The sequence below is a fragment of the Oryctolagus cuniculus genome, chromosome 8 (assembly GCF_051225735.1).
Source record: "Oryctolagus cuniculus isolate XC-2025 breed Fujian yellow rabbit chromosome 8, ASM5122573v1, whole genome shotgun sequence".
In the NCBI taxonomy this organism is placed as follows: domain Eukaryota; kingdom Metazoa; phylum Chordata; class Mammalia; order Lagomorpha; family Leporidae; genus Oryctolagus; species Oryctolagus cuniculus.
Window position 1 is genome coordinate 119,582,116 of NC_142874.1, and position 24,558 is coordinate 119,606,673.

At 49.0% G+C, this 24,558-nt stretch overlaps 1 protein-coding gene across 1 annotated transcript in view; it reads left to right on the top strand.

Annotated features, from left to right (window-relative positions):
• The first annotated feature begins 2,201 nt into the window (after positions 1–2,201).
• PPEF2 (protein phosphatase with EF-hand domain 2) overlaps positions 2,202–24,558 on the top strand; it is a 38,939-nt gene continuing 16,582 nt past the window's right edge. Inside the window, exons 1-11 of the mRNA XM_070047998.2 lie at positions 2,202–3,052; positions 6,052–6,168; positions 11,124–11,251; positions 11,408–11,465; positions 12,277–12,452; positions 13,427–13,541; positions 14,786–14,832; positions 16,488–16,654; positions 17,424–17,460; positions 17,555–17,704; positions 21,741–22,127. Of these exons, the coding sequence (XP_069904099.2) occupies positions 6,114–6,168; positions 11,124–11,251; positions 11,408–11,465; positions 12,277–12,452; positions 13,427–13,541; positions 14,786–14,832; positions 16,488–16,654; positions 17,424–17,460; positions 17,555–17,704; positions 21,741–22,127 (1,320 nt within the window). The 5' untranslated portion in view covers positions 2,202–3,052; positions 6,052–6,113. The remainder of the gene's footprint in view (positions 3,053–6,051; positions 6,169–11,123; positions 11,252–11,407; positions 11,466–12,276; positions 12,453–13,426; positions 13,542–14,785; positions 14,833–16,487; positions 16,655–17,423; positions 17,461–17,554; positions 17,705–21,740; positions 22,128–24,558) is intronic.

Genomic DNA, 24,558 nt, shown 5'->3' on the forward strand with positions numbered 1-24,558 from the left:
CACACATGGGAGACCAGGAAGGGGCACCTGGCTCCTGGCTTCGGATTGGTGCAGCGCCGGCTGTGGCGGCGGCCATTTGGGGGGGTGAACCAACAGAGGGAAGACCTTTCTGTCTCTCTCTCTCTCTCATTGTCTATAACTCTACCTGTCAAATAAATTTTAAAAAATTAAAAAAAATAAGAAACTAGAAAATGTAGGTCATAAAATACACAAGACAGGGACCAGTGCTGTGGTATAGTAGGTTAAGCCTCCGCCCATGCGCCAGCATCCCATGTGGGCATCGCGCCTGCTCCACTTCTAATCCAGCTCTCTGCTATAGCCTGGGAAAGCAGTAGAAGATGGCCCAAGTCCTTGGGCCCCTGCACCTGCGTGGGAGACCTGGAAGAAGCTCCTGGCTCCTGGCTTCAGCCAGCCCAGCTTCAGCTGTTGTGGCCATTTGAGAAGTGAACCAGTGAATAGAAGACCTCTCTCTGTCTCCCTCTCTGTAACTCTATCTCTCAAATAAATAATCTTTTAAAACATACACAAGAGAGTTTTCAGGTTGTTTTCCAAGCTTAAATCCTGATATAGATATTCATGTGGGTATATAGTTTTATATCTCCCTTTTCCATGGGAGATACAGTCCAAGAGCCCAGTGGATGATTCAAACCATAGTGTCATACCCAGGTAGACTGCTCTCTGTACATATGCATCAATATGATGAAGCTTAATTTATAAACTAGACATGGTAAGAGATTAACATAATAACTACTGATAAGATAGACCAATATAACAATATATTGTGGGGCCGGCGCTGTGGCATAGCGGGTAAAGCCACTGCCTGCAGTGCTGGCATCCCATATGGGCGCCAGTTCATTTCCAGCTGCTCCACTTCCGATCCAACTCTCTGCTGTGCCCTAGGAAAGCAGTGGAGGATGGCCCAAGTGCTTGGCCCCTGCACCCACATGAGAGACCCAGAAGAAGCTTCTAGCTCCTGGCTTCAAATCAGCCCAGTCCTGGCCACTGTAGCCATTTGGGGAGTGAACCAGTGGATGGAAGATCTCTCTCTCTCTCACTCCTTCTGCCTCTATCTTTCAAATAAATAAATATATCTTTAAAAAAAGAGTATATTGTAAAAAAAGAAAAGTGAATGTGGGCTCTGTCTCAATGTGTCTTAGTGTACTGGACTCGGTCTCCTTGTGATAATGTGAGATGATATGATGCCCATGAGACACAGGCATGGTGACCCAGTGAGGCTGCTACGTGAGGGTCGCTCAAGCACAATGCCATGTGAGGTGCTGATGCCAGGACAGTGACTAGCGGGCAGGCAGCGTATACAGCATGGACAGGTGGGACACAGGGAGGGTTCACATCCTGCATGGAACAAAATCTCATTGTGCCTCTCAGAGCAGCGTACATTTCAAAACTTAGGAATTGTTTATTTCTGGAATTCTCTATTTAATACTGGCAGACTTCAGTTGGCCACAGGAAAGTGAAATTGGGGAAAGCAAAACTGTAGATAAGGGAGAACCAGTGTGCTTAAAAGTGGCATTTCTGGATTAAAAGGGTTCACACATTTTTAAAAATTTTTATTTATTTATTTGAGAGGTAGAGTTACAGTCAGAGAGAGGGAGAGACAGAAAGGTCTTCTATCCACTGGTTCACTCCCCTAATGGCCACAATGGCAAGAGCTGGGCCAATCAGAAACCAGAAGCCAGGAGCTTCTTCCAGGTCTCCCATGTAGCTGTACTTGGGCCATCTGCTGCTGCTTTCCCAGGCCATAGGCAGAGCTTGATCGGAAGAGGTGCAGCCAGGACTTGAACCAGCGCCCATATGGGATGCTGCCGCCACAGGCAAAAGTTTAGCCTATTATGCTAGGGCACCACCCAGGTTCACACATTTCAAATTTGTGAGTAAGTTCAATATGTAAGTTCACAAATCAATTAATATGTAATTAATTGAATTCCAATAAAGCAAAACAAGTTTCATTCACAGGAGGTGTGGAGAGGCCCTTTTTCTTGTACTCTGAATAACAGGATCTTATCAGTCCACTTCGAGAAAGGATGGTGGCAGTTCCTCACGGAAAGCAAACTGGTGTGAAAGTGTTACTATCAGAGAGAATTCAAGGCAGGAAAGATTTAACAGGGCAGAGTGATATTTAATTTCGATAAGTCACCTTTGACCAAGAAAGTAAAACAGCATAACCTTTTATATATTATGATTATGTTATCTTTGCAAGTGGCGATGTTATATGGTTTACGGTAATGTGCAAGTGCATAGCTTCCAAACATTCAATGCAAAAGCTCAGATACAAGGAAAAATGGCTAAATCTGTACCAGTGATAGAGACTGTCGAAACACTTCTTTCAAAGCTGAGCAGCTCAGTGAGGATAAATAAGGATAAGGAGGATTTGAACTAACAAGCTTGGCCCACTAAATACACGTAGGTAAGCAGAGTACATATTTCCCGGCAAATTCTCAAGGACCATTTAGTGCCTATCAGCACACACACAACCTCAGAGTAACTGAAAAAATAAGTTGTTGGGCAGAATTGATCAACAACGGTTGAGGGCGATAGGCAGGAAAAGAAGTCCACGTGAAGAGCAGGATCGTTCAATCAAGTTTTGCATCCAGGCACCGGGAAGCCAGCCTCGGCCTTCCATGTGGCTCCCGCCACCAGGACCTCTGAATTCAGCAGACCCGCCCGCGGCCGGGCTAAGGAGCTCAGGCTGTGAACACAGCCTTCTAATCTCGCACAGTAAGATGACTTAGGTCTGGGGAGCCCTAGTGAAACTGGCCTCGGGAGCCGGGGGGCACCCGGCCTCCTCCTCGCTCCCTCCAGATCCTGCTGCGGGCTTAACTGCACGCCTGTGTGCGCAGCTCTGCGTGGGACGTGGGAACGCTCGGCCAGGGCCGCGGATGGCCTCGTCGCAGTTCAGGGGAGGACATGGCTGAGTAGGACTGTACCTCACCCTTTGGACCTGTAGATCTGAAAGAAGCCAGGTGAGCGCGGATCCCTGAGGGCCCACACCTGTGTGCTGAAGACCGTCTCTTAGTAAACAATACCAGGGAAGGTAAGACCTCTCTAGCCTGAAGTACAAAAATGGGTCAGCTTAGAGGGCAACAAACTCATGTGTCTGGACAGGAAATAAATAATAACAGGGTCGGTCTGGGGACCGTCAGCTCACCTGGAGAGGGGCTTTGTTTTGTGTGTTTCAGGGTCTTCCAGTCCTAGGAACCAATCTTCCTTCCGTTTCTTGGGCTCACTTAGTGGGCAAATGAACACCCACATTTGAAGCTAATTATAGCGGCAGTATGGATGAGGCCAAGTCAGGTCCGAGCCGTGTGATGTGTCGCGCCCTGGAGAAAGCTCGCAGTCACCGCGCAGAGAAGCAGTGAGTGGTTAGCCAGGGTGCAGAAGCAGCTGTGTGAGGCTGAATCGGGCTCGTTTTCTCATCTCTTAGCAGTTTGGTGTTTGCACTCTGATTTCTATACACTGACAGATTTCCTTAGAGATGAGAGCACATTAAGCTTTCTTGCCAGTTTACTTTTCTTCATGGAACAATATATCTTGGGAATATTTTCCTCGGAATATATATGGACTTGATTTTTTTTGTGTAATGGCTGAATATTTTTTGTATTTTTTTAAAATGCACCATGATGTTACCTGGTCAGTTCTGTAGTCTTAACTGTTTAAGGTGCTTTTTGTCTTGTTTTTGTGGGAAGAAAGATTTTAGGGATTTTTGAAAGTGTTAAGAAGGCATCTCGTTTGCACTCTGAATAACATTGTCATTCCACGACAATGACAATGACTTAAGTATTTATAAAACTCGCCTCAAATATAACCTCACTTCACCTTCATGGCAACATGAAGTGGGGTTACTGTCACCCATGCGTAACAGAGCCACGAATGAGGCCGAGGGTCCAGAGGCCGGGTCGCAAGCCCTTTTGCTGCTCCAGCGACAGCTGGTTCTTGGTGACTCGGAGTTGGTTACAGCTGGAGGGGCTGCCTGGTGGGAGAGTGCATTCCTAGTGGTTGTTGCAAACAGCCTGTTGGCTTGTGTCAGTTATCACCTCCTCATTCTAGAACAGTCTCGGATTTCTACTTCTCATGACTTTTTATAGGGGAGATGACCAAGAAGGTCGTCTTATTCTGCCACCTCTGTTGGAGTCATAAATTGTTAAAAAAAAAAAAAAGTGCCAGAAGTCAAAAGAGAATTTATTCAGTAAAAGCCCTTCCTCCTGCAGTAGTCAGTGTCCGTCCTGTGTGTTCATGTTGCGTTGAAATAGCATGCTTTCACTGCTCCCTAAGTTTGAGTTAGGGACATGTCTTTGTTGTTGATATTTAAAAATAAATATGTCAAATTCAGTCTGTCAGCAGATATTTTTGATTTTCCTGTATGCCAGGCACTCTAAGTATATTATTTACTCTCAACAAAGATAGATGGCTGGGAAAGTCCTTGAGAGTTTAATGGCCAAGATCTAGTGAGACCCTGAGCAGGGACACTCCCCGTATCTATGCCCTTGGGAAACTCAAACGCTCTTCAGTACACAGCACAGCCCTGCAGCAAGTTAGCACTGTGCCAAAGCAAGCTGTCCGTCGTTAACTGGGAATGCTTTGGCACACACAAAAGAGAAGTCACAGTCTTTTTTCCTTTGGATATTTATTCAAAATAAGCTCACCAACCTAAGCAAGGCAAAGCTTTAATTTTGATTTGCAAAGGAGAAGGTAACAATTTTTGACATTACCCAAAACTGTAACCTTCAAAACTTGAGAAAGGAGTGGGGGGGCAAAAGTGAGGAAGGGAATAAAGACGTGGATTCCGTGTTCAGTGCTCAGCGAGAGCATCTCACATTGTTCCAAGGAAGAGGAAGGAAAGAGTCGCTATTATGTAAAAATAGATATGCCATAATGTTTAGTTCATGTTAACTGAATCCCTACTATGTGCCAGGCACTGCACTAAATCCTGGGGATAAATGCATCGGCTTGCACAAGTCTGCTCTGAAGGAACTCACAGTCTAATGTTTGAGAGACAAGGGAGAAAGCTGGCACGGCGTGCTGCAGGGATGGAGATGTGCACAGAGCAGGGGCGTGTCACGCCGGCTTCTTAGGAAAGCCAGCATCTAAAGAGACCCTAAGGAATGAGTCAAGTTAGGCAGCTTAGGAGACGGGAAACCGGAAGAACATTCCAGGTAAGAGCAAAAGCACGAAGGTCATGGTAGTTCAGGAGCAGAGTTTGAAGAAAGGAGAGAAAAGGGTGAGGCTTTGGAGCAGGTGGGTTCTGTTTGGAATACAAGGCAGCTGCAGCACTCCTGGGCCAGTGGAAGGAAGCTGGCTATATGGGACTGCGGCGTAGGGATGGTCTGGGATGGAGGTCTACATGGGAGAGGTCAGAAGCACTGGCTGAAAAGGTGAGACTTGGTGAGCCATCCAGGGAACACACACAGGGCAGGAAGAACAGACGTTTGAGACTTCATGCACCTTGAAGGGCTAGGCAGAGGAGAATGAGCTCAAGGAGAGAATAAGTAGGGAGGTAGGAGCCAGCTCAGAGAGGTGGCCTCATGGAAGCCCCAAGGTGTAGCAAGTCAAGGCAGAAAGTCACTGTGTGACCTACGGGGACAGATGGCCTGGCTGTTCTGGCATGGGAAGGATTGAAAAGCTGAAGGCATTGGAGACATCAGCTTGAAAGGTTTTGATCAATAGTGACAATGAAAGGTTGGTTACAAGGGGGAGTAAGGAGAAAATATGTAGCGTGTTCTCAGAAGAAATCTGGATGATAAGTGAAAGGGGTTAGATAATAGCCAGTGGGATGTGGGAAGGCAGAGGTGATGCTGATGAATTGCTTTGAGAATGCAGCAGAGAATTCGTATTTCTAAACTGCAGAGGAAAAACCATTCGGGAGACTGCAAACAGGAGAGGAGTGGGATGATTAATGGGGGGAATTTTCAGGGCGGGAATCCTGTGTGCGTTGAAGCGGGAGGGATGGAGAGGATGATTCATAGCCAGCTGGTCTCCCTGAGCTGATACTCTGCCCAAGTCCCTCTCTCACAGATTCTGTCTTCTCTTTGTCAGCACACAGCTCACTGTCCCTTGGATGTGCTCTCTGCACCCTGCAGGAACACTGCATTTAAACCATGGGAAGTGGCACCTCCACCCAACATCATTTTGCTTTTCAGAATGCAGAGAAAGGTATGTGTTTCCCACCTTCAAACCACCTGTGGGAACCCTAAGCCCTGTCACATAGGGAGGGGGTTCTCAGAACACAAGCAGAAAACCATTTCTCTTCAGTCCAACTCTTCAACAGTAACTTCTCTTCCTTGTATTGTGCCCCCCAAAATGCTCAGCTGAACTCTGGAGTTAGTGTTGCCCATTGGGGCTTATCTCAAAGTACCCAAGTATAAGTGGATGAAATAAGATTGGGCAAAGAGGGAATGGGAAGTGTTTCAGGCAGGGGGTATGTAGCATGTGCAGAGATTGTAAGGAAGTGAGTATTCAAGGAAGTGAGTATTGAAGTGATATTCAAGGACGTGAACCCTCTGAGGTGAATGAGGGGGAAGATAGAATGTGATGAAGTTGTTGAGGTAGAAAGTGTAGGATTTTAACTTTATCCTAAAGGCATGAGGAACCGTTGAAGGCTTTGAATAAAGAGTTCTACAATTATATCTAAAGCATGCTTCTGGCTTCTGTGAAAAAGGGATCTGAGGGGTTAGAGTAGAAGAAGGAACAACAGTGAGAAGCTGCTAAAGTCGTCTGAACAGGAAACGATGATGCCTCTCTCCAGAGTGGGTGCTGTAGAGATGGAGAGAAGAGGGCGAGTCCCAGTGGTATTCAGGAGGTGGGATCCACAGGATCTGACTGATCAGATGTATGGGCTAAGGGGGAAACATGAATTGAGAATGACTTCCGGGCTTCTGGTTAGCAGAACTGAGTGGATGTTGATGCCAGTGATCCTAAAGATAATGGAGACAAACTGGGTTTGACTAGAGGAAAGCTGAGTTTATATACTTTGGGTTTGGGGTGCCCATGAGACATGAAAGTAGAAGCATGGAGTAGGCAGTTGCATGTTCAGATCTGGATTGTGAAGGGCTGTTTGGGCTGAAGATTACCCTGCTTTGGAAGCCATCAGAGTACAGATGGTTGTTGAAGCCCTGAGGGACAGTAGAAAGAGAACAAAGATGAGGGCCTGGGACAGAGTCATGGGGACTGTAGTACTTAGTGTCAGGATGAGCCAGCAGAGGAGGCAGCTGGAGATGGAGGAGGGAAACAAGGAGCATGGGATATCTTGGAAGCCAGAAGAAGAGTATGGTCAACCTCAACACAGAGGAGATGCTAAATGATGACAGCTAAATGTGCCCTTTAGATTTTGTGATAGAAATGTGACTGGTATAGTAATAGACCTAACTCTAAGCTGGAAGTAAAAGCCAAATTACAGCGGGTAAAAGCATGTGTAATTTCCCTAGATAGCCTTCAGTCTTCCTGCAATTGCATTCCCACCACCAGTGCTGCAGGCATCCTCTGGGGCTGCCGCTAGTTGAGCGCTACAGACTGGGAGCTGCAGCAATCGGAATGTGTTGCTCCTGGGTCTGGAGGCTGAAGGCCAAGGTCTAGGGGCAAGGAGATTTTGATGGCTTCTGACGCCTCGCTGCCTGGCTTGCCCGTGAATGCCCATGGCTGTGCGTCAACATGGCCCTGGCCCTGTAAGCTCTCATCCCTGGCATCTCCTTGGATCCAAGCATCCTCCTCTTCTTTTTTAGGATTTTTTTTAATTTCAGAGGCAGAATTACAGAAGGAGAAAGGGAGAGCTAGAGATTTTCCATCTGCTGGTTCACTCCCCAAATGGCCTCAATGACCAGGGCTGGGCTAGGCTGAAGCCAGGAGCCAGGAGCTTCTTCCGGGACTCTCACATGGGTACAGGCATCCGAGCACTTGGGCCATCTTCCACTGCTTTCCCAGGTGCATTAGCAGGGAGCTGGATTGGAAGTGGAGCATCCAGGATTTGAACCAGTGCCCGTATGGGATGCTGGCACTGCATCGGCTTAACCCACTGTGCCACAGCACTGGCCCCAGAGCATGTACTTTCATGAGAGAAGGGCATTTCTTCCTAGAGGAATTTTTCTTTTGCAGATGAGTTTTGTGTGGAAACAGAAGTATTGACATAGGTAATGGAAATAAGGGAAAAAATCACACAAAATGTCTGTTATAAGTTTTCTTAAATAATTTATCCGTTCTGTGTTCTACTGAGTATTGTCTTGGTCCACAATATTCTCTCAGTGTTCTTTTTCAAAAAATATTTATTTATTTATTTGAAAGTTGGAGTCACACAGAGAGAGGAGAGGCAGAGAGAGAGAGAGAGGTCTTCAATCCAATGATTCACTCCCCAAGGAGCTGCGCCGGAGCTGCGCCAATCTGAAGCCAGGAGCCAGGAGCTTCCTCCAGGTCTCCCACGTGAGTGCAGGGGCCCAAGGACTTGGGCCATCCTCCACTGCTTTCCCAGGCCATAGCAGAGAGCTGGATCCGAAGTGGAGCAGCCGGGACTTGAACTGGCGCCCTTATGGGATGCCGGTGCTTCAGGCCAGGGCATTAACCTTATGTGCCACAGCGCCAGACCCCTCTCAGTGTTCTTATGTACACTTGTATGGAATTCTAAGCAAAGGATCTTTGTAACTTGCATCCTAGGATTTAGTTAATTACACGTGGACCTGGGGCTGGCGCTGTGGCATAGCAGGTAAAGCCGCCGCCTGGAGTGGTGGCACCCCATATGGGCACCAGTTCGAGTCCTGGCTGCTCCACTTCTGATCCAGCTCTCTGCTATGGCCTGGAAAAGCAGTAGAGGATGGCCCAAGTCCTTGGGCTCCTGCACCTGCGTGGGAGACCTGGAAGAAGCTTCTGATTCCTGGCTTCTGATTGGTGCAGCTCCGGCCACTGTGGCCAATTGGAGAGTGAACCAGCAGATGGAAGACCTCTCTCTCTCTCTCTGCCACTTCTCCTCTCTCTGTGTAATTCTGACTTTCAAATAAATAAATAAATCTTTTTAAAAAAAATTACATGTGGACCAAGTAAGCATCATCTCGCATTGTGTAGGTGAAAAGGCAGGAGAGGATAAGGCATCTTAAATGACGCTGCACCTCACAGTGTCCATCTCCAGAAAGACAAGCCAGGCTCCAAGGAGGAAGCAAAAAGAGGGGCCTTGCTTGTACTCCCTGCCTTACGCAGCAGCAGCAAGCCTGGGGAAATAGTTGTGTCTTGTCATTGGCAGTGCTTGTCTTAAACTGCCAGGGGCCAGGTGTTAGCAAACGACAACTTTGAAGTTCATGATCTTGCCCGGTGGTTCTTAACCTTTAGCACAAGTAAGAATTTGGCACGGAGCTTGTTGAACTTGGAGGTTCCTTCCTGGCTCCACCTGTAGGCATCCTGCTGCTGCAGGTGTCAGGCAAGGTGCAGAAATCTGGGGTTTAGCAGGAGCTTATGCAGAATCTGGAGCACCCCCTGGGCATTTCGCTCGCTTCTGGAGCTGGTTTTACAGAATCTAGTTGGTGGAGCTTCAGCCTCGTCCCTTGTGTTATCTAGGGCGCGCCTTTGAGAAATACTTGTAGAATGATTTTTTTTTTTCCTGTAGGAAATGAAATTCAGCTCTTCTTAAGTTCCTCCTAGCTTCTCCCCTCTTCACCATCTTCTTTCCTCTTAGGAAAATCAGCAAGAATTCTATTAGCTCTCTAATGCAGGCTAAATATATTAAGTCAATCTGTCTGCTGTTCACAGGGTTGACCTAAATTAACCCACAGGGTTTCCTTTTTAATCCAGCTTTATCCACAAATAGTCCGTTCATCACCAGCAGCTTAGGAAGCATCTAGTTATTTATGTGGACAGCTGTCCCCTGCTCTGGCAATAATACTAGGCCACAGGTCCTAACCCTCCTATGAGGAACTAACCCTACAAACTCCAGCCTGTCCCACGTGGCCACCTAGCACAGGTCCTGGGAGAAAGGAGACACCCAAAGACTGTGGGTGGGACTGTACAATAAGAGCTGTCACAGACACCTGGGCTGCTGGGGATGCTGAAAACCAGGGTGGCAGGGAGAATCATGGGACCCGGGATAGCACAGGACCCGCCAAACCCTGGCCACCCCAACACTGCATGGCATATTCACTGGAATGCTTGTCTATTGTTTGCTTGTGCTAGCATTTGTCTCGTCCAGTCCCATTTCCAGAAAAAGCCACCAAGGCCCAAGTTGGCTTGGGTGAGGCCAGGTACCTCGTTGGGGCAGTTCCAGGGCTAGGCCCCAGGTCTCCTGATGTCTGGCTGTTGTCATAGTGTCAAAGTGCCCTCTCCGACCCCCTCATGTTCACACTTGCTATCTCTCTGGTTCACATCTCTCTCAGATCCTGGCATTCCCGCCTTCCCATCGCTATGCAATAGTCTCCACTTACCCAGAGTTATCCTTTGTGGGTTTCAGTTAAGCACAGACAACCACAGTCTGAAAATGTTAAATGGAAAGTTCCAGAAGTAAACAATTCACGAGTTTTAGACTGTGCTGTGTTCTAAGTAATGAGGACATCTGACAGCATCCCGCTCTGTCCCACCCAGGTCGTGAATGGACACTGGGTACAGCGTATCCACACTGTATACACCACCCGCACGTTAGTCTCTCAGCAGCCTCTGGGTTCTCAGATAGACAGTTGTGTGTTGCAGTGCATCACTTAGTAGTGGATCCAAGGCGCAAGATTCAGATGCTGGCAGTGGGATTTGGCCAGGGGAGGCTGTGAATTGCGTCCTTTCGGTGAACAGAGAAAGCGCTCAGCTTAGTAAGGAAAAAGCCAGTATATGTAGGGCTCTCTGCAGTCTTGGTTTCAGGCATCTACTGGGGATCTTGGAACACATCCACTCAGATGGGGGGACTACTATAAATGTAAATGCTGTCATCAATAAATGACGTTCAATAGCCCCTCTTATTGCCATCAAGAATGCAAGAACGAGAGGGCACCACAGCCCTCTATGGACTGTACTCCCTGCAGGGAGGCAGACACTGCCTTTGAGCATCAGTAGGGGGTGCCCTCCCACCCACCACGCGTGCTGCTTGTACAGTGTGAGAGGTGCAGGCACTGTCCTCCCCAGTCCCGGCTCACTGGCTTGCTTCTCTGCGACAGCCTTCAAGGCGGCCGCCCTGATTCAGAGATGGTACCGGCGCTATGTGGCGCGCCTGGAGATGAGGCGGCGCTGCACCTGGAGCATCTTCCAGTCCATAGAGTATGCCGGGCAGCAGGACCAAGTCAAGGTGCGGAGGGGTGTGGGATGGAGCTGTCGCGGTGCTGCCTGCCAGCCCTCGGGCAGCGGCGGCCAGGCGCCTGGAAGGTGCTGCCAGTCGGACGCCTCGTGGGTTCTTCTTCGTGCATCCGTAAAGCCAAATCTCTATCTTTGGGTTCTTCCGCAGCTCCATGATTTCTTCAGCTACCTGGTGGACCACTTCACCCCCAGCAGCCACAATGAGAGTGAGTAGGAACCGCCCCCGAGGTCGTAGAGATCAGGGTGTGTAGGCAGCCAGACTGTGAATCCGGGGCCAGCTGGGGAAATAGCCAGGGGGCTGACAACGAAATGCCACAGTGGATTTCCTTCCAGGTTTTTCCAAAGACACACCTGGAGACCAGAGTTGGCGTGCAACAGGCACATTAAGTGCAGGCGATTCTGGGGGTGGAGGGAGTGGAGAAGAACTTCAGGAAAGGGAATGCAGCCGAAGAGTGTTGGGCTACTGAGCCAGCAGCATGGGGCGCCCAGGAGATCACAACCCTGCAGGGGAAGGACCTGGGTTCTCTGTGTATCAGCTCCAGAGATGCAATGACTGGAAACTGCAAGGAGATTAATTCCCCACAGCATTTCTGGGCTGTACCCCTCGTGGCCCTCAGTGGACCCAGGAAAAGCGCCAGGTAGAGATCCCGAAGCTGGCATGGGGAGTTGCTGAAGGGCTGCAGGGCCAGATGCACCTGCTGCACTGGGTGCATCACCTGTGCCTGTGAACGGTTTCCCGCCTTGGCTTTGCCCTTTCCTCTTGCCTACAACCCTCGCCTGCTACACATCTGTACTTTCTGACACATCTCCATCTTTTAAACAAAGAGCAACACAGGTGTAACTACTGTCTTTAACCAATACAAAAACATGAGCTTTCCTCCTGCCTGTCCTAACCTGTCGTCATTTTGCCCTCTCTTGCCTGGAGCCAAGGCCAGCCTGGCCGGCTCCTACGTCCACTGCGTTGCCCATGGGCTGGTGTCTGACCACAAGCCCGCCCGCCTTTTCTCTCTGGACTAGGGGACTTCCTGAACCGCATGTTCACGGAGGAGCGATTCCCCCAGGACTCCGAGATGGACAAGTGCAGTGACTATGAGTGCATCGAGGTCCCGGACACTTACACAGGGCCACGCCTCTCCTTCCCTCTCCTTCCCGACCATGCAACTGCCCTGGTGGAAGCTTTCAGACTGAAACAAGTAAGCTCACCTGGGGGAAGCCAGGTCCCCACCCACGGCATGCAGTGTGCGAAGAACGGCCTGGGAGGAACAGGCCGGGTGCAGGGTGTGCTCATCACGCATGTCCTGGAGAGATTGCACTTTCTCTTTGCTCAGCAGGGACCTTGTGGTCTGTCAGCCAGTTTTTGTGACAGCTTCTGCCCCTGGCTACATCATGTCTTTTTGTTCGTGCATCCTGCAGCTAAGGTCAAGGTGGTGAGGGTTGCACCATGTGGCTACCTGGGGAGGAGTGCCCCAAGAAGAGGGGACAAGTACAAAGGCCCTGGGGCAGGAACTTGCCTGGGCTGTTCAGGGACCTCAGCAAGGCCTTTGGAGAGAAGGGAGCCGGGGGAGAGCAGTAGCTTGGACATCAAGTGCAGAAATGAGACAATCTGGCTTGCTTTGAAAAATAATCCTTCTGGTTGCTGCGGGAAGAACGGACTGGGGAGGGGGGGCGTGGCCCAAGCAAGGAGAGCAGGCCAGGATTCCTGAGGCAGTCCAGGCGAAAGGTGGGGGTGGCGCGCGAAAGCCGGTGGTAGAGGCGGGGCTTGTGAGAGGAGGTCAGGTGCCACTGTGTCCCCTCTTTCAGCGCAGGTAACTCAGGGCGGGAGGAGCTGGGGATGTCCCTTAGGAGTGACAGCCTCGCTCAGTGCCATCGGCACGCACACACTTGTGTACTCACGCTTCGCTCCATCTTGAGCTCCTCCCAAGCTAACGGCAAGAAAGGGTTTGCTAGGGCCAATGGGGAAGAGGGGTGGGTTCATGCTTTGCAGGAGGGACCCGTGGGGACCCTGGGAAGCAGACATAAGCGCAGGAAGTGGGTGCAAAGGAAAGGAGCAGCCTCTCGGGTCCCTTCTGGGGTCTTGGGTGGCCCAGGTCGTTAGGCAGCAGAGGCGAGGGCCGCCGTCCCTCACGAAGGTCACTGTTTTGTTGCCTCCCTCTCTTCCTCCCAGTAGCAGCTCCACGCTCGCTATGTCCTGAATCTTTTGTATGAAACCAGGAAACACTTGGCCCAGCTGCCAAATATCACCCGGGTCTCGACCTGTTACAGCGAGGAGATCACCGTGTGTGGTGAGGGCTGGTGGGCGTGGCTTCCGTGCCCAGGGCGGGCTGGGAGGGGACGTGCGGGCAAGGTGGGCGGATCGCGTGACACCCCTTCTACCTTTATAGCCTTCGTATCTTGGCTGCATGTCTCCTTAAAGGAGAGGTGGCTCAGCCTCTGCTCTGCTTTCCCGAACACTTCATATTTGACCCCAAACTCATGTTTCCCGATTGAAACCAAATCCCTACAAATAACCGGGTCCCGCTTGTTAGAAGGCAGTTCATGTGTGAGCACTTGAGTGAGCAAGCCCCAAAGCCTTCCAGCCAGTCCACTTCTCTCCCAGGGAGATGTGCTGTGTCTTCTGTGATCTTTAGCATCCATTACGGACTGGCAGGCAGACCTTAACCAAAGGAGGGAGCTTGTAGTTCACCAGCACACTAGGGATTGCTGCCGGCCCTGCTAGAAGGCTACATGTAGGTCTTTTATTTTTTTCTTTTAAGATTCTATTTATTTATCTGAGAGGTAGAGTTACAGACAGACAGAGGGAGAGACAGAGAGAAAGGTCTTCCATCCACTGGTTCACTTCCCATATGGCTGCAATGGCCAGAGCTGAGCCAATCCGAAGCCAGGAGCCAGGAGCCAGGAGCCAGGAGCTTCTTCCAGGTCTCACACATGGGTGCAGGGGCCCAAGGACTTGTGCCATCTTCTACTGCTTTCCCAGGCCACAGCAGAGAGCTGGATCAGAAGAGGAGCAGCCGGGACTAGAACCAGTGCCCACATGGGATGCCGGCACCACAAGCATAACATTAGCCTACTACGCCACAGCACTGGCTGCCTTTGTCAGATTTTTCTGGGTGTTTTCCATTTTACAGTAAAAATTAGAAACAATGGATGGGGCCAGCGCTGTGGTGCAGCGGGTTAAAGCCCTGGCCTGAGGCGCCGGCTTCCCATATGGGCGCCGGTTCTAGTCCCAGCTGCTCCTCTTCCGGTCCAGCTCTCTGCTGTGGCCTGGGATGGCGGTAGAGGATGGCCCAAGTCCTTGGGCCCCTGCACCCACGTGGGAGACCCGGAAGAAGCTCCTGGCTCCTGGCTTCAGATTGGCGCAGCTCCGGCTGATGCAGCCATTTGGGGAGTGAACCAGCGAATGGAAAACCTCTCTCTCTGTCTCTACCTCTCTGTAACTCTGTCTTTCAAATAAATAAATCTTTTAAAAAAAATAAAGAAACAATGGAGAAGACCAATCAGACTGATATTCTTTTTCTATCATTGCTAGGAGATTTGCACGGCCAGTTGGATGACTTAATATTTATATTTTATAAGGTATGAATGTTCAAATTAAGCTCTCTTCTTGCTTTGGGGCTTAATTTAGAAGTTCAAATATAATATCTGTTAAACAAATGCTTAAATATTGCTTGGATTTTTAGAATTTATTTTTAATAATATTATCTCTATATAGAAGATCCATAACTTAAAAGTCAGCATTGTATTATATTCTAGTATTTTTTGCAAACTGTTTCATAAATATTAAACATTAGCTTAATAAATTAGGAATCTAATAACAATCAACTCTTTTTCCAATAAAGAAAATTGGTTATTATCATGCAACCAAAATCTATTTTCATGTCCATTTTTAGTTATGAAATGTAGAATATATAACAAAGCATATGAAAACAATAATATTTGATCAAGGTACTGTTACTTTATACATAGGCTATATTTCCCCAGGTATTTTCCTTGTAGGAGGGTACTTCAAAAATGTTTACAGAAAATGGAATTAAAGGATAAGGTCATTTTGGTGCAAGAAAATTTGAACTCCGTGCATATTAGAGATCTTCACAAAGTGCATGAAAAGTGTGTGTGAAAAAAAAAAATTGTGTAGGGGACAGTATTGCGGTTCAGTGGGTTAAGCCTCTACCTGTGATATCAGCGTATCGTATTGGAGTCCTGGCTGCTTCACTTCTGATCCGGCTCCCTGCTAATACGCTTAGGAAAACAGTGGAAGATGGCCCAAGCACTTGGGCCTCTGCCTTCCCTGTGGGAGATTGGGAGGGAGTTCCTGGCTCCTGGCTTCAGCCCAGCCCAGCCCCAGCTGTTGTGGCCATTTGGGGAGTGAACCAATGGGTGGAAGATCTCCTCCTCTCTCTATTTCTCCCTCTCTCTCTCATTCTGCCTTTCAAAAATAAATACAAAAAAATTATTTATTTAAGATGTATTTTATTTAATTGAAAGAGTTACAGAGAGAGGTTGAGTAGAGAGAGAGGTCATCCATCCGCTAGTTCACTCCCCAGATGACTGCATCAGCCAGAGCTGAGCTGAGCTAAGGCCAGGAGCTTCCTCCAGGTCTCCCACGTGGGTGCAGGGGCCCAAGGACTTGGGCCATCTTCCACTGCTTTCCCAGGCCACAGCAGAGAGCTGGATCGGAAGCAGAGCAGCCAGGACGCAATCCGGTGCCCATATGGGATGCCGGCGATGCAGGCTGTGGCTTTAACCCGCTGTACCACAGTGGTGGCCCCAACAAAACTTAAAAAAAAAAAAAAAGTTGTACGTGGATTTCAAAGTGTTTTTGCACCAAAATAAGCTTATACTTTAATTCCATTTTCTGCGAACTCTTTGGAGAAGCTTCATATTATGCTACTTAATCCTAAGGAGCTAATGGCAGGTGTTACACTGCTAAAGCTGGTGGAGCCAGAGCTTCACATTGGCTTGCAGGTCTCACGTTCAGTGCCTTTTGCTCCACACCGCCAGGCAACACCCTGGCTTTGCAGAAAGCGCTTGTTCTGACAAGCACCTGGCAACCTTGCCTCGCTAGAAAGGAAACATTAAGACCAGCGGAAGGCACTTCCGTCTCCGACTGACATCTCGTGTTTGGAGGAGACCCAGAAAGCACAGAATTGGCATCAGACCTGATGTGAGGGTCAGAAGCCCGTGGCTTTAACACGATTCCCTGCACTCTTCTTCCCACTCTCCCTGGGCAGAACGGCCTCCCGTCGCCAGAGCGGGCGTATGTGTTCAACGGCGACTTTGTGGACCGAGGCAAGGACTCCGTGGAGATCCTGTTGATTCTTTTTGCCTTCATGCTGGTTTACCCAAAGGAGTTCCATCTGAACCGAGGAAACCATGAGGACCACATGGTGAACTTACGGTACAAGCCAAAACGTGCTTGGGTAGTTGATATTTGCTTGCTGCGATTGTTATGAAGAGTTACTTCATGGGAGTTTCTTTTTGTTAGATGGCTTTTAAGGTAGTTTTCCAGTTTCTGAAAATAGAATACACAAAATATAACACTGTTTCCATAATTTTTAGCTGAGAGAGAGAGGCAGGGAGAGAGTTCCCATCTACTTGGTCACTCCTCCAGCCCAGATCCAAGGCACCAGCTGGGAACCCAGTCCAGGTTTCCCCTGTGTCTGGTAGTGACCTGACTGCCTGCTGCCTCCCAGGGGACACGATGGCAGGAAGCTGGAACTGGAAGGGAGCTGGAGCTCAAACCCAGGCACTGCAGAATTGGATGTGGGCATCCCCATCAGGCTCTTAGGCTCTAGGTAAAACACCTGCCCCAACAGTATTTAACATTTTAAAATATTTTTGATGTACATGTTATTCTGCTATTCTAAAAAACCCATTAGATTTTAATTCACATTTCCATACTTTTTATCATGTAAGTAATAAGGGTTCACCATAGAAAGGTGAGAAATACAGACAAGCGAAAGGAAGAAAATTAAAATACTCTATGGTTTTTCTACCCAGAGATAATGTTATAATCATAAATGCATGATTATTTCCAAGTCTTTTTTCTACATACTTATATGTGTATGTCTAGAATTTTCATTTTTATGCAATGAATTTTCATTTTATGGTTATGTCACAACTATTGTCACATTTGCTTTAATATCTGCTTTTGCTCCTAAATCTAGATATGGCTTCACCAAGGAAGTGATGTATAAATATAAGGTGCGCTACCTTTCAAAGCAAAAGTTTCTCTTAGTTCAGATGAGTTGAGTGAGTTATTGGAAATGTAACGCTTTGTTAGTATCATCTTTTTCAGATCCACGGCAAGAAAATATTACGAACGCTCCAGGATGTTTTCCGTTGGCTTCCACTGGCCACTGTGATCGATGAGAAAGTGCTGATCCTACATGGAGGCGTGTCAGACAGGACCGACTTGGAACTTTTGGCTAAACTAGACAGACACAAGGTACCAACTGATGAAATAATACGATTTTCCCCGTAATACCCAGTTTCACTGCCAACATAAAATAAATGTCATCTTGCGTGCTGACTCCAACTGACTGATAAGAATTCGGAGAAGGTTGAGAGTCCACCGCTGAGTTTGGGGGAAGAGTATGCATAGCTTATTTTTATGTACTGGACCCGGGCTTCCACGCCATGGAGTCTGGCATCCATTCAGGATCCCAGAGTCAATCCCCTGGGAATACCGAGGAATGACTGTATTTCCTTTTTTTCTGAATAGGTATAGGGAATGGTTAAACTATGATCTGTAGAGATGGATAAAAATTCTGGTTCTGCTCCTTACGCTTGCATGACTTTGGACAAGTTAGCTTATGTAACCTCAGTTTCTAAATCCGTATACTAGGGATATGAATGACTATATCATAGGTATTGGGGGCTAAATGAAAATACATATGTATGTGCCTTACAAGGTTTGCACTCAATACATGGAAACTGTGTTAACTACATTTTGACTGAAGGGATAGAAAACTCCCAATGATAGTGGTTCAATATTTATGTCCCTCTCGTGTAAATAAGGCTGGAGGCCAGCAGTGCAGGGCAGCTGTACTGATACCACGACGTCATTAGGGACTCACAATCTTTCTCTCTTACCAATGCACCAAGCTGCATCATGGACTGAAGTGGCGGCTTGAGTTCCAGCTAGCATGCCCACATTCCAGTCTACAGAAATTAAAGTAGGAAAAAAGGCATGCCCTTTTCCTTTATAAACGTCGAGTTGTACCAAAAAATTCTCTACTTATCCATTGACCAGAAGTTGGTTATATGTCTACATTAAGCTGGAGGGGAGATTTGCAAGCCTGGTCCTCAGGCCAAGTTTTGACTTGCCCAAATAAGAATCAAAGGTTGTATTACTAACAAGGAAGGGTAGATACATAGTAGAGTAGCAACATTCTAACTGGGTTTGACTCTTTGGCTCCTCAAGTTTTTATACTCAATTTTTTAATATATAGATTTATTTATTTGAAAGGCAGAGTAATAGAGGGAGGTGGGAGAGACAGAGAGAATGAGATCTTGCATCCGCTGGTTCACTCCCTAAATGGCCACAACAGCTAGGACTGGGCCACTCTGAAACCAGGAGCCTGGAGCTCCATCCAGGTCTCGCATGTGGATGGTAAGGGCCCCTTAGCAGGGAGCTGGATTGGAGGTGGAGCAGCTGGGACCTGAACAAGCACAGTGATGGGGATGCTGGCATCTCAGGCAGCAGCTTCACCAGCTGTACTGCAGTGCTAACCCCTGTTGCACACCCTTCTTCCCAAACACGGAACCACAAAACCACACTCACCTCTCCTGCAGGGAGGCTACGTTCCAGCCTCATCCAGTCATTGCATCCACCTCAGAGGCCAAGTTTCTGCACTTAGGTCCTTTCTGTCACGTCTGGATAGGGCTCCTGTCATCTGGTGACTAACAGACAAGCTGTATGTCCCTGTCCGCTTGAGCTCAGAAGAGAAGGATGACTCCTTGGCCAAGGTCAAGGACGGGGAGACCGGCAGCACCTTCCACAGACCCTCCTTGCAAAATCCCTCACTCCGATGCAATCTCAGCCCTTCCATGTTCTTGAAGAGGGCAGGGGGCCCAAGGGCCATACGACCAGTTCCAGTCCTTGATATTTCCTTGGTCAATGCTGCCTGCTATCTGAACCTCATTTTTTTATTCACTTCCACATCTATTGTATCTTGGTTTTTCTCAAACATTCAAGTCAAACAGTTTGTTCAGCTGCATCTATATCTGGGGGCAGAAGCAGTAAGTCACAGAGGGGCTGATCATCTTGTGTTTAACAGGAATCCTGTTTCACTGTGGAAGCATAGAAGTCAGTACCTTGGGAAAGAGTATGTAGAATGTTGATTTTCTGTGCTTGGGCTGGGGGTGATGTAGCAACCAGTCAGTGTAGGGACTACCTGGGAGTGAAGTACGGCGATGCACAGGCTCCAGAATCAGACTATCTGGAAAAGTCTTGATCTCTTTGTGCCTCGGTTTTCTTCTCTGGTTTATACATTATCTCCTAGGGGTGGTACCAGGGTTAATCAGTTAATTTCTGTGAAGTGCCCAGAATAGAACCTATGTACACAGGACTTGATACACATCAACACCTTTAGTCTCCTTAAAAATCAAAGTGGCATAGTGGGTAAAGTTGCCACCTGTGGCACTGGCATCCCATATGGGCACCCATTCAAGTCCTGGCTGCTCCACCTCTGATCCAGCTCTCTGCTAATGTGTCTGGGAAAGCAATGGAAGATGGCCCTAGTACTTGGGCCCCTGCACCACATGGGAGACCCAAAAGAAGCTCCTGGCTCCTGGATTCAGATTGGCCCAGCTTTAGCCAATGTGGCCATTTGGGGAATGAACCAGCGAATGGAAGATCTCTCTCTGTAGTGCTGATTTTCAAATAAATAAATAAGTCTTTAAAAAAAATAAAAAGAATCAAAGCAAGAATGCCTCTTGGAGCAGATAATAATGTCTTTAAAATAAAATTCCCTGAGCCCAAAGGGGTGGGACCGTGGACTGGCCCTCACTGTGAGCTGGTACTGAGGAGAGAGGAGGTGCCTGTGGGTCAGTGCGCATTCTGTGGCCTTTCGCTGTCTCTGCCCAAGACCTGGACTGCCTAGGAGCTGATGCGTGCTCGTCCAAGGTCACAGAATAACCTCTGGTCTTTCCTATCCGACCCCAACACTCCTCTTCAAACACTGTGCAGTCTGCAAACCCTCTCCAGGGGTCCTTTGTTCCTGACCTAAGCCAGTCCACACTGAGTCGTGGCTCTCTTGTATCACAGCCCTCAGATCTGTTTGCAGAAAGTTCTGGTTGTTTGAGTGAGCGCTTGCGCAGAGCCCCGGTTATCACGAGACCTTTGGTACTGGTGTTCTTGGGCAGGTCGTCTCTCTCGGTTCCCTCGGCGTCACTCAGGTGCCTCCGCCTGCTTGCTCTGTCCTTGTACACTCTGTTCTGTGGCCTGACCCCGCTGTCCCGTGACAGGAATGCGTCCTGCCTGTGTCCTCCACGTTCCCTGAGGCTCCCAGTCAGACAGAGGGACTTTTTTTTTTTTTTTTTTAAGACTTATTTATTTGAAAGGCAGAATTACAGAGAGGCAGAGACAGAGAGAGAGAGGTCTTCCAACCTCAAATGGTTCATGCCTCAAATGGCTGCAACGGCTGGAGCTGGGCCAATCTGAAGCCAGGAGCCAGGAACTTCTTCCGGATCTCCCACGCGGGTGCAAGGGCCCAAGCACTTGGGCCATTTTCCACTGCTGTCCCAGGCCATAGCAGAGAGCTGGATTGGAAGTGAAGCAGCGGTTGCAAACCGGTGCCCATACAGGATGCCGGCATGGCAGGCGGTGGCTTTACCCGCCATGCCACAATGCAAACTCCCCCCTCCTTTTTTTTAATAAAATCCTCTTCCTGATCGGGTCCAGGCTGACAGGTGCCGGCTCCTTCAACGCAAGAGATCACCTGTAGAGCAGCACCCCCTGTTTACAGACGCCACTAAGAGCTGCCTCTCCCACAGCCTGGGGCAGGTTTCCCATGCTCCCCAGCTGCGTGCCTCTCTGCTTTGTTGTAGCCTCTGTAAGGCCTCAGGCAAGTCGGCAAGGGCTTGCCCTGCAGAGAGCAGCTATGGCAGCCTTGTCTAAAAAGGAGTAAGCGCCTAGAGAGAAACAAAGACCCTCCACGGTGGTTTCCCAATCTGTGGTGAAGGAGCAGGTCGCATCCATGTCCAGTTTGCCATGGAGCAATATTTTGGAGAAGTCGCAACAAATTTGAATTATTAGAAAAATGAAGCTCACACAAAGGAACGTGAGCCCAGGGGGGCCTGTGATTGAAGGTCACGGCCCCACCCAACCACTGAGGCTTTCTCCCAGAGGCAAGCAGGACACAGGCCAGTGCCTGCCTGGGGGCCTCAGGGTTCAGGGCCGACCCAGATGCCCAGGTGGTACTGCAGAAAGGACCTGCAGTTCCACGTCACCATCTGTCTCTCTTTCTGGACACGTTTAGATCGTCTCCACCATGAGGTACACAGCGAGGAAGGAGAGTGAGAAGCAGGCGGAGGCGAAGAAAAAAGACGACCAGGCGAGCTGCGCGCAGAGACCCATCCCGTGGTTCCTCCCCCAGAGCCGCTCTCTGCCCTCTTCCCCCTTCCGCCTGGGCTCGGTCCCCAAGTCCCCCAAGGCCAGCCGGTCCTGCAGCATCCCCTGCAGCAGCCCCCTCGGCCGGCAGGAGCTGTCGCGGCAGGTGCGGCGCTCCGTGGACCTGGAGCTGGAGCGCTGCTGGCGGCAGGCGGGCTTCCCTGCCGTCGGGGAGGCAGAGGAGCCGCTCTCCCCCGTGTACAAGGACCTGGAGGCTGGAGAGCTGCCCGCGGCCACTCGGGAGGAGTGGAAGCAGGTGGGTGTGGCCACGGCTGCTTCCTAGGCTCGCTGCTGTCGGTGAGGCAGAGCGTGTTTGTTTCCTTTTTTTGCTTTTTAATCAAGATTTGTTTATTTACTTGAAAGGCAGAGTTACAGAGAGGGAGAGGCAGAGGCAAAGAGAGATCTTCCAGATGGAAGATCTTCAGCTGGGCCAGGCTGAAGCCAGGAAGCAGGAGCTTCTTCTGGGTCTCTCACATAGGTTCAGGGGCCCAAGCACTTGAACCATCTTTTGCTTCTCTCCCAGGCGCATTAACAGGGAGCTGGATCAGAAGTGGAGCAGCCAGTACGCAAATCATAGCCCATGGGATGCCGGCGTCACAGGTGGTGTCTGGCTGCACCACACCCCCAAAGTGTTTGGGTTTCAACATTTATTTTTTTTTTTATTTGAAAGGCAGAATGATGGAGATGGAGAAATTAGATAGATAAAAAGGTAGATAGATGTAAATAGATGATAGTCTTCCATCGACAGGTTCTCTCCCCAAGTGACCAGAGCTGGTGCACACTGAAGCCAGGAGCTTGGAACTCCATCCAGTTCTCACAAGTGGGTGGCAGGGACCCACATACTTGGACCATCCTCCACTGCCCTCCCAGGCACATCAGTAGGAAGCTGGATCAGAAGTGGAGTAGCTGGGACTTGAACCAGTGCTCCAATATGGGATGCTGGCATTTAAGTGGCAGCTTAACCCATTGTGGGACAACACCCGCCCCCTCCTGCCTCCTACTTCCTCTCTCCCTGTCTCTAGGCTTCACTGCTAGGCCAAATGCCTGCCCCTAGGGTATTTTTTAGGGTTTCTTTCTCTCTTTCTTAGAAAACCCCAGAAGGACAATAGCACTTGCCAAACAGCTCATGTAGTTGAATGCTTTATAAAGGATAGGCAATGCCTGAGAATACTGGTCTCATGAGTCGGCAGCAGCGGGTGAGCAAGGTAAGCTGCGGTTTGTTGGGTGCTAGTCCCTGCTGTTTGTGCCAGCAGGATGCTGCTGGAGCTAGGTCAGGAGGGCTAGTGAGCAGTTCTGTCCTCCGTCTTCAGGCCTGTAGCAGTGTCACGGCCACCCTGCACCATCGGGGAGACCCAGGAAGCAGGTATTTCGCTTGGCACTTGGCCACCCCAACACAGCTGCAGTCCTGCCCTAATGGAAGGGGAAGGAGAGGGACACCGAGGAGACAGTAACAGTGCAGGCCAAGCCTGGTAGCGCCAAGGTAGCACAGTGGCAGGGCGAGCCCTCGGGACACTCTGGTGGTGGTCTGGGGTGAGACGATGCTGGTGATCTCGTGCCATGGTGCTAACAGAACCACGTGAACTTGACCTGCAAAAATGGCCATGTCATATGGTTCACCCACTGAGGAAAGATTCAGAATATTCTAAGAGCGGAAAGTAACAGGAACTTTGGGCTGTGTGGATGGTGATAAGAAAGGGGAGGAGTCACAGATGGTGAGTTTTTGGTTATATTCCCCCAGCGTTCTTGATCTGGTCTTCATCACCAACTTAGACGATATTTTAACTGCAAGTCACTCCTTTTGTTAAACATGGCTCAAAGAGCTGGCGCTGTGGCGTGGTGGGTAAAGCCTCTGCCCGCAATGCTGGTGTTATGGGTACTGGTTTGGGTCCCGGCTGCTCCACTTCTGATCCAGCTTCCTGCTACTGGCCTGGGAAAGCAGTGGAAGATGGCCCAAGTGCTTGGACCCCTGCACTTGTGTGGAAGACCTGGAAGAAGCTCCTGGCTCCTGGCTTCGGGTCCACGTAGCTCCGGCCGTTACGGCCATTTGGGGAGTGAACCAGTGGATGGGAGACCTCTCTTTCTCTCTGCCTCTGCCTCTCTCTAACTCTGCCTTTGAAATAATAAATAAATAAATCTTAAAATGTAAAGCAAAAACATGACTGAATTAATAGTATGCTAATATGTGTATATCAATTGTAGTTTTTTCCTTAAAAAGTAGACTTAGAAAATGATTAGATGTCAGCCTCTAGAATATACTGTTAATTCATCTAATGGTAAACAGCATTTTCCTGAATAGTAACAATAGGATAGAATCTGAATTGCTGGAAAAATGGCTCAGCCCTTCTACAAATTCTTTTTAAAATTCTTGAATTACTGAGGTTGGTGCTGTGGTGTCGCAGGTAAAGCTTCTGCCTGTGATGCCAGCCTTCCATATGGGCATCTGTGCTCCCGCTGCTCCACTTCGGATCCAGCTGTCTGCTAATGTGCCTGCAAAAAGCCGCGGAAGATGATCCAAGTGTTTGGGCCTCTGCCACCCACGTGGGGAACCCAGCTAAAGCTTTTAGCTCCTGGCTTCAGCATGGCCCAGCCTTGGCCATTGCAGCCATTTGGAGAGTGAATCAGTGGTTGAAAGATCTCTCTGTAATTTTGCCTTTCAAATAAATCAACAAATAAATCTTTTTTAAAAA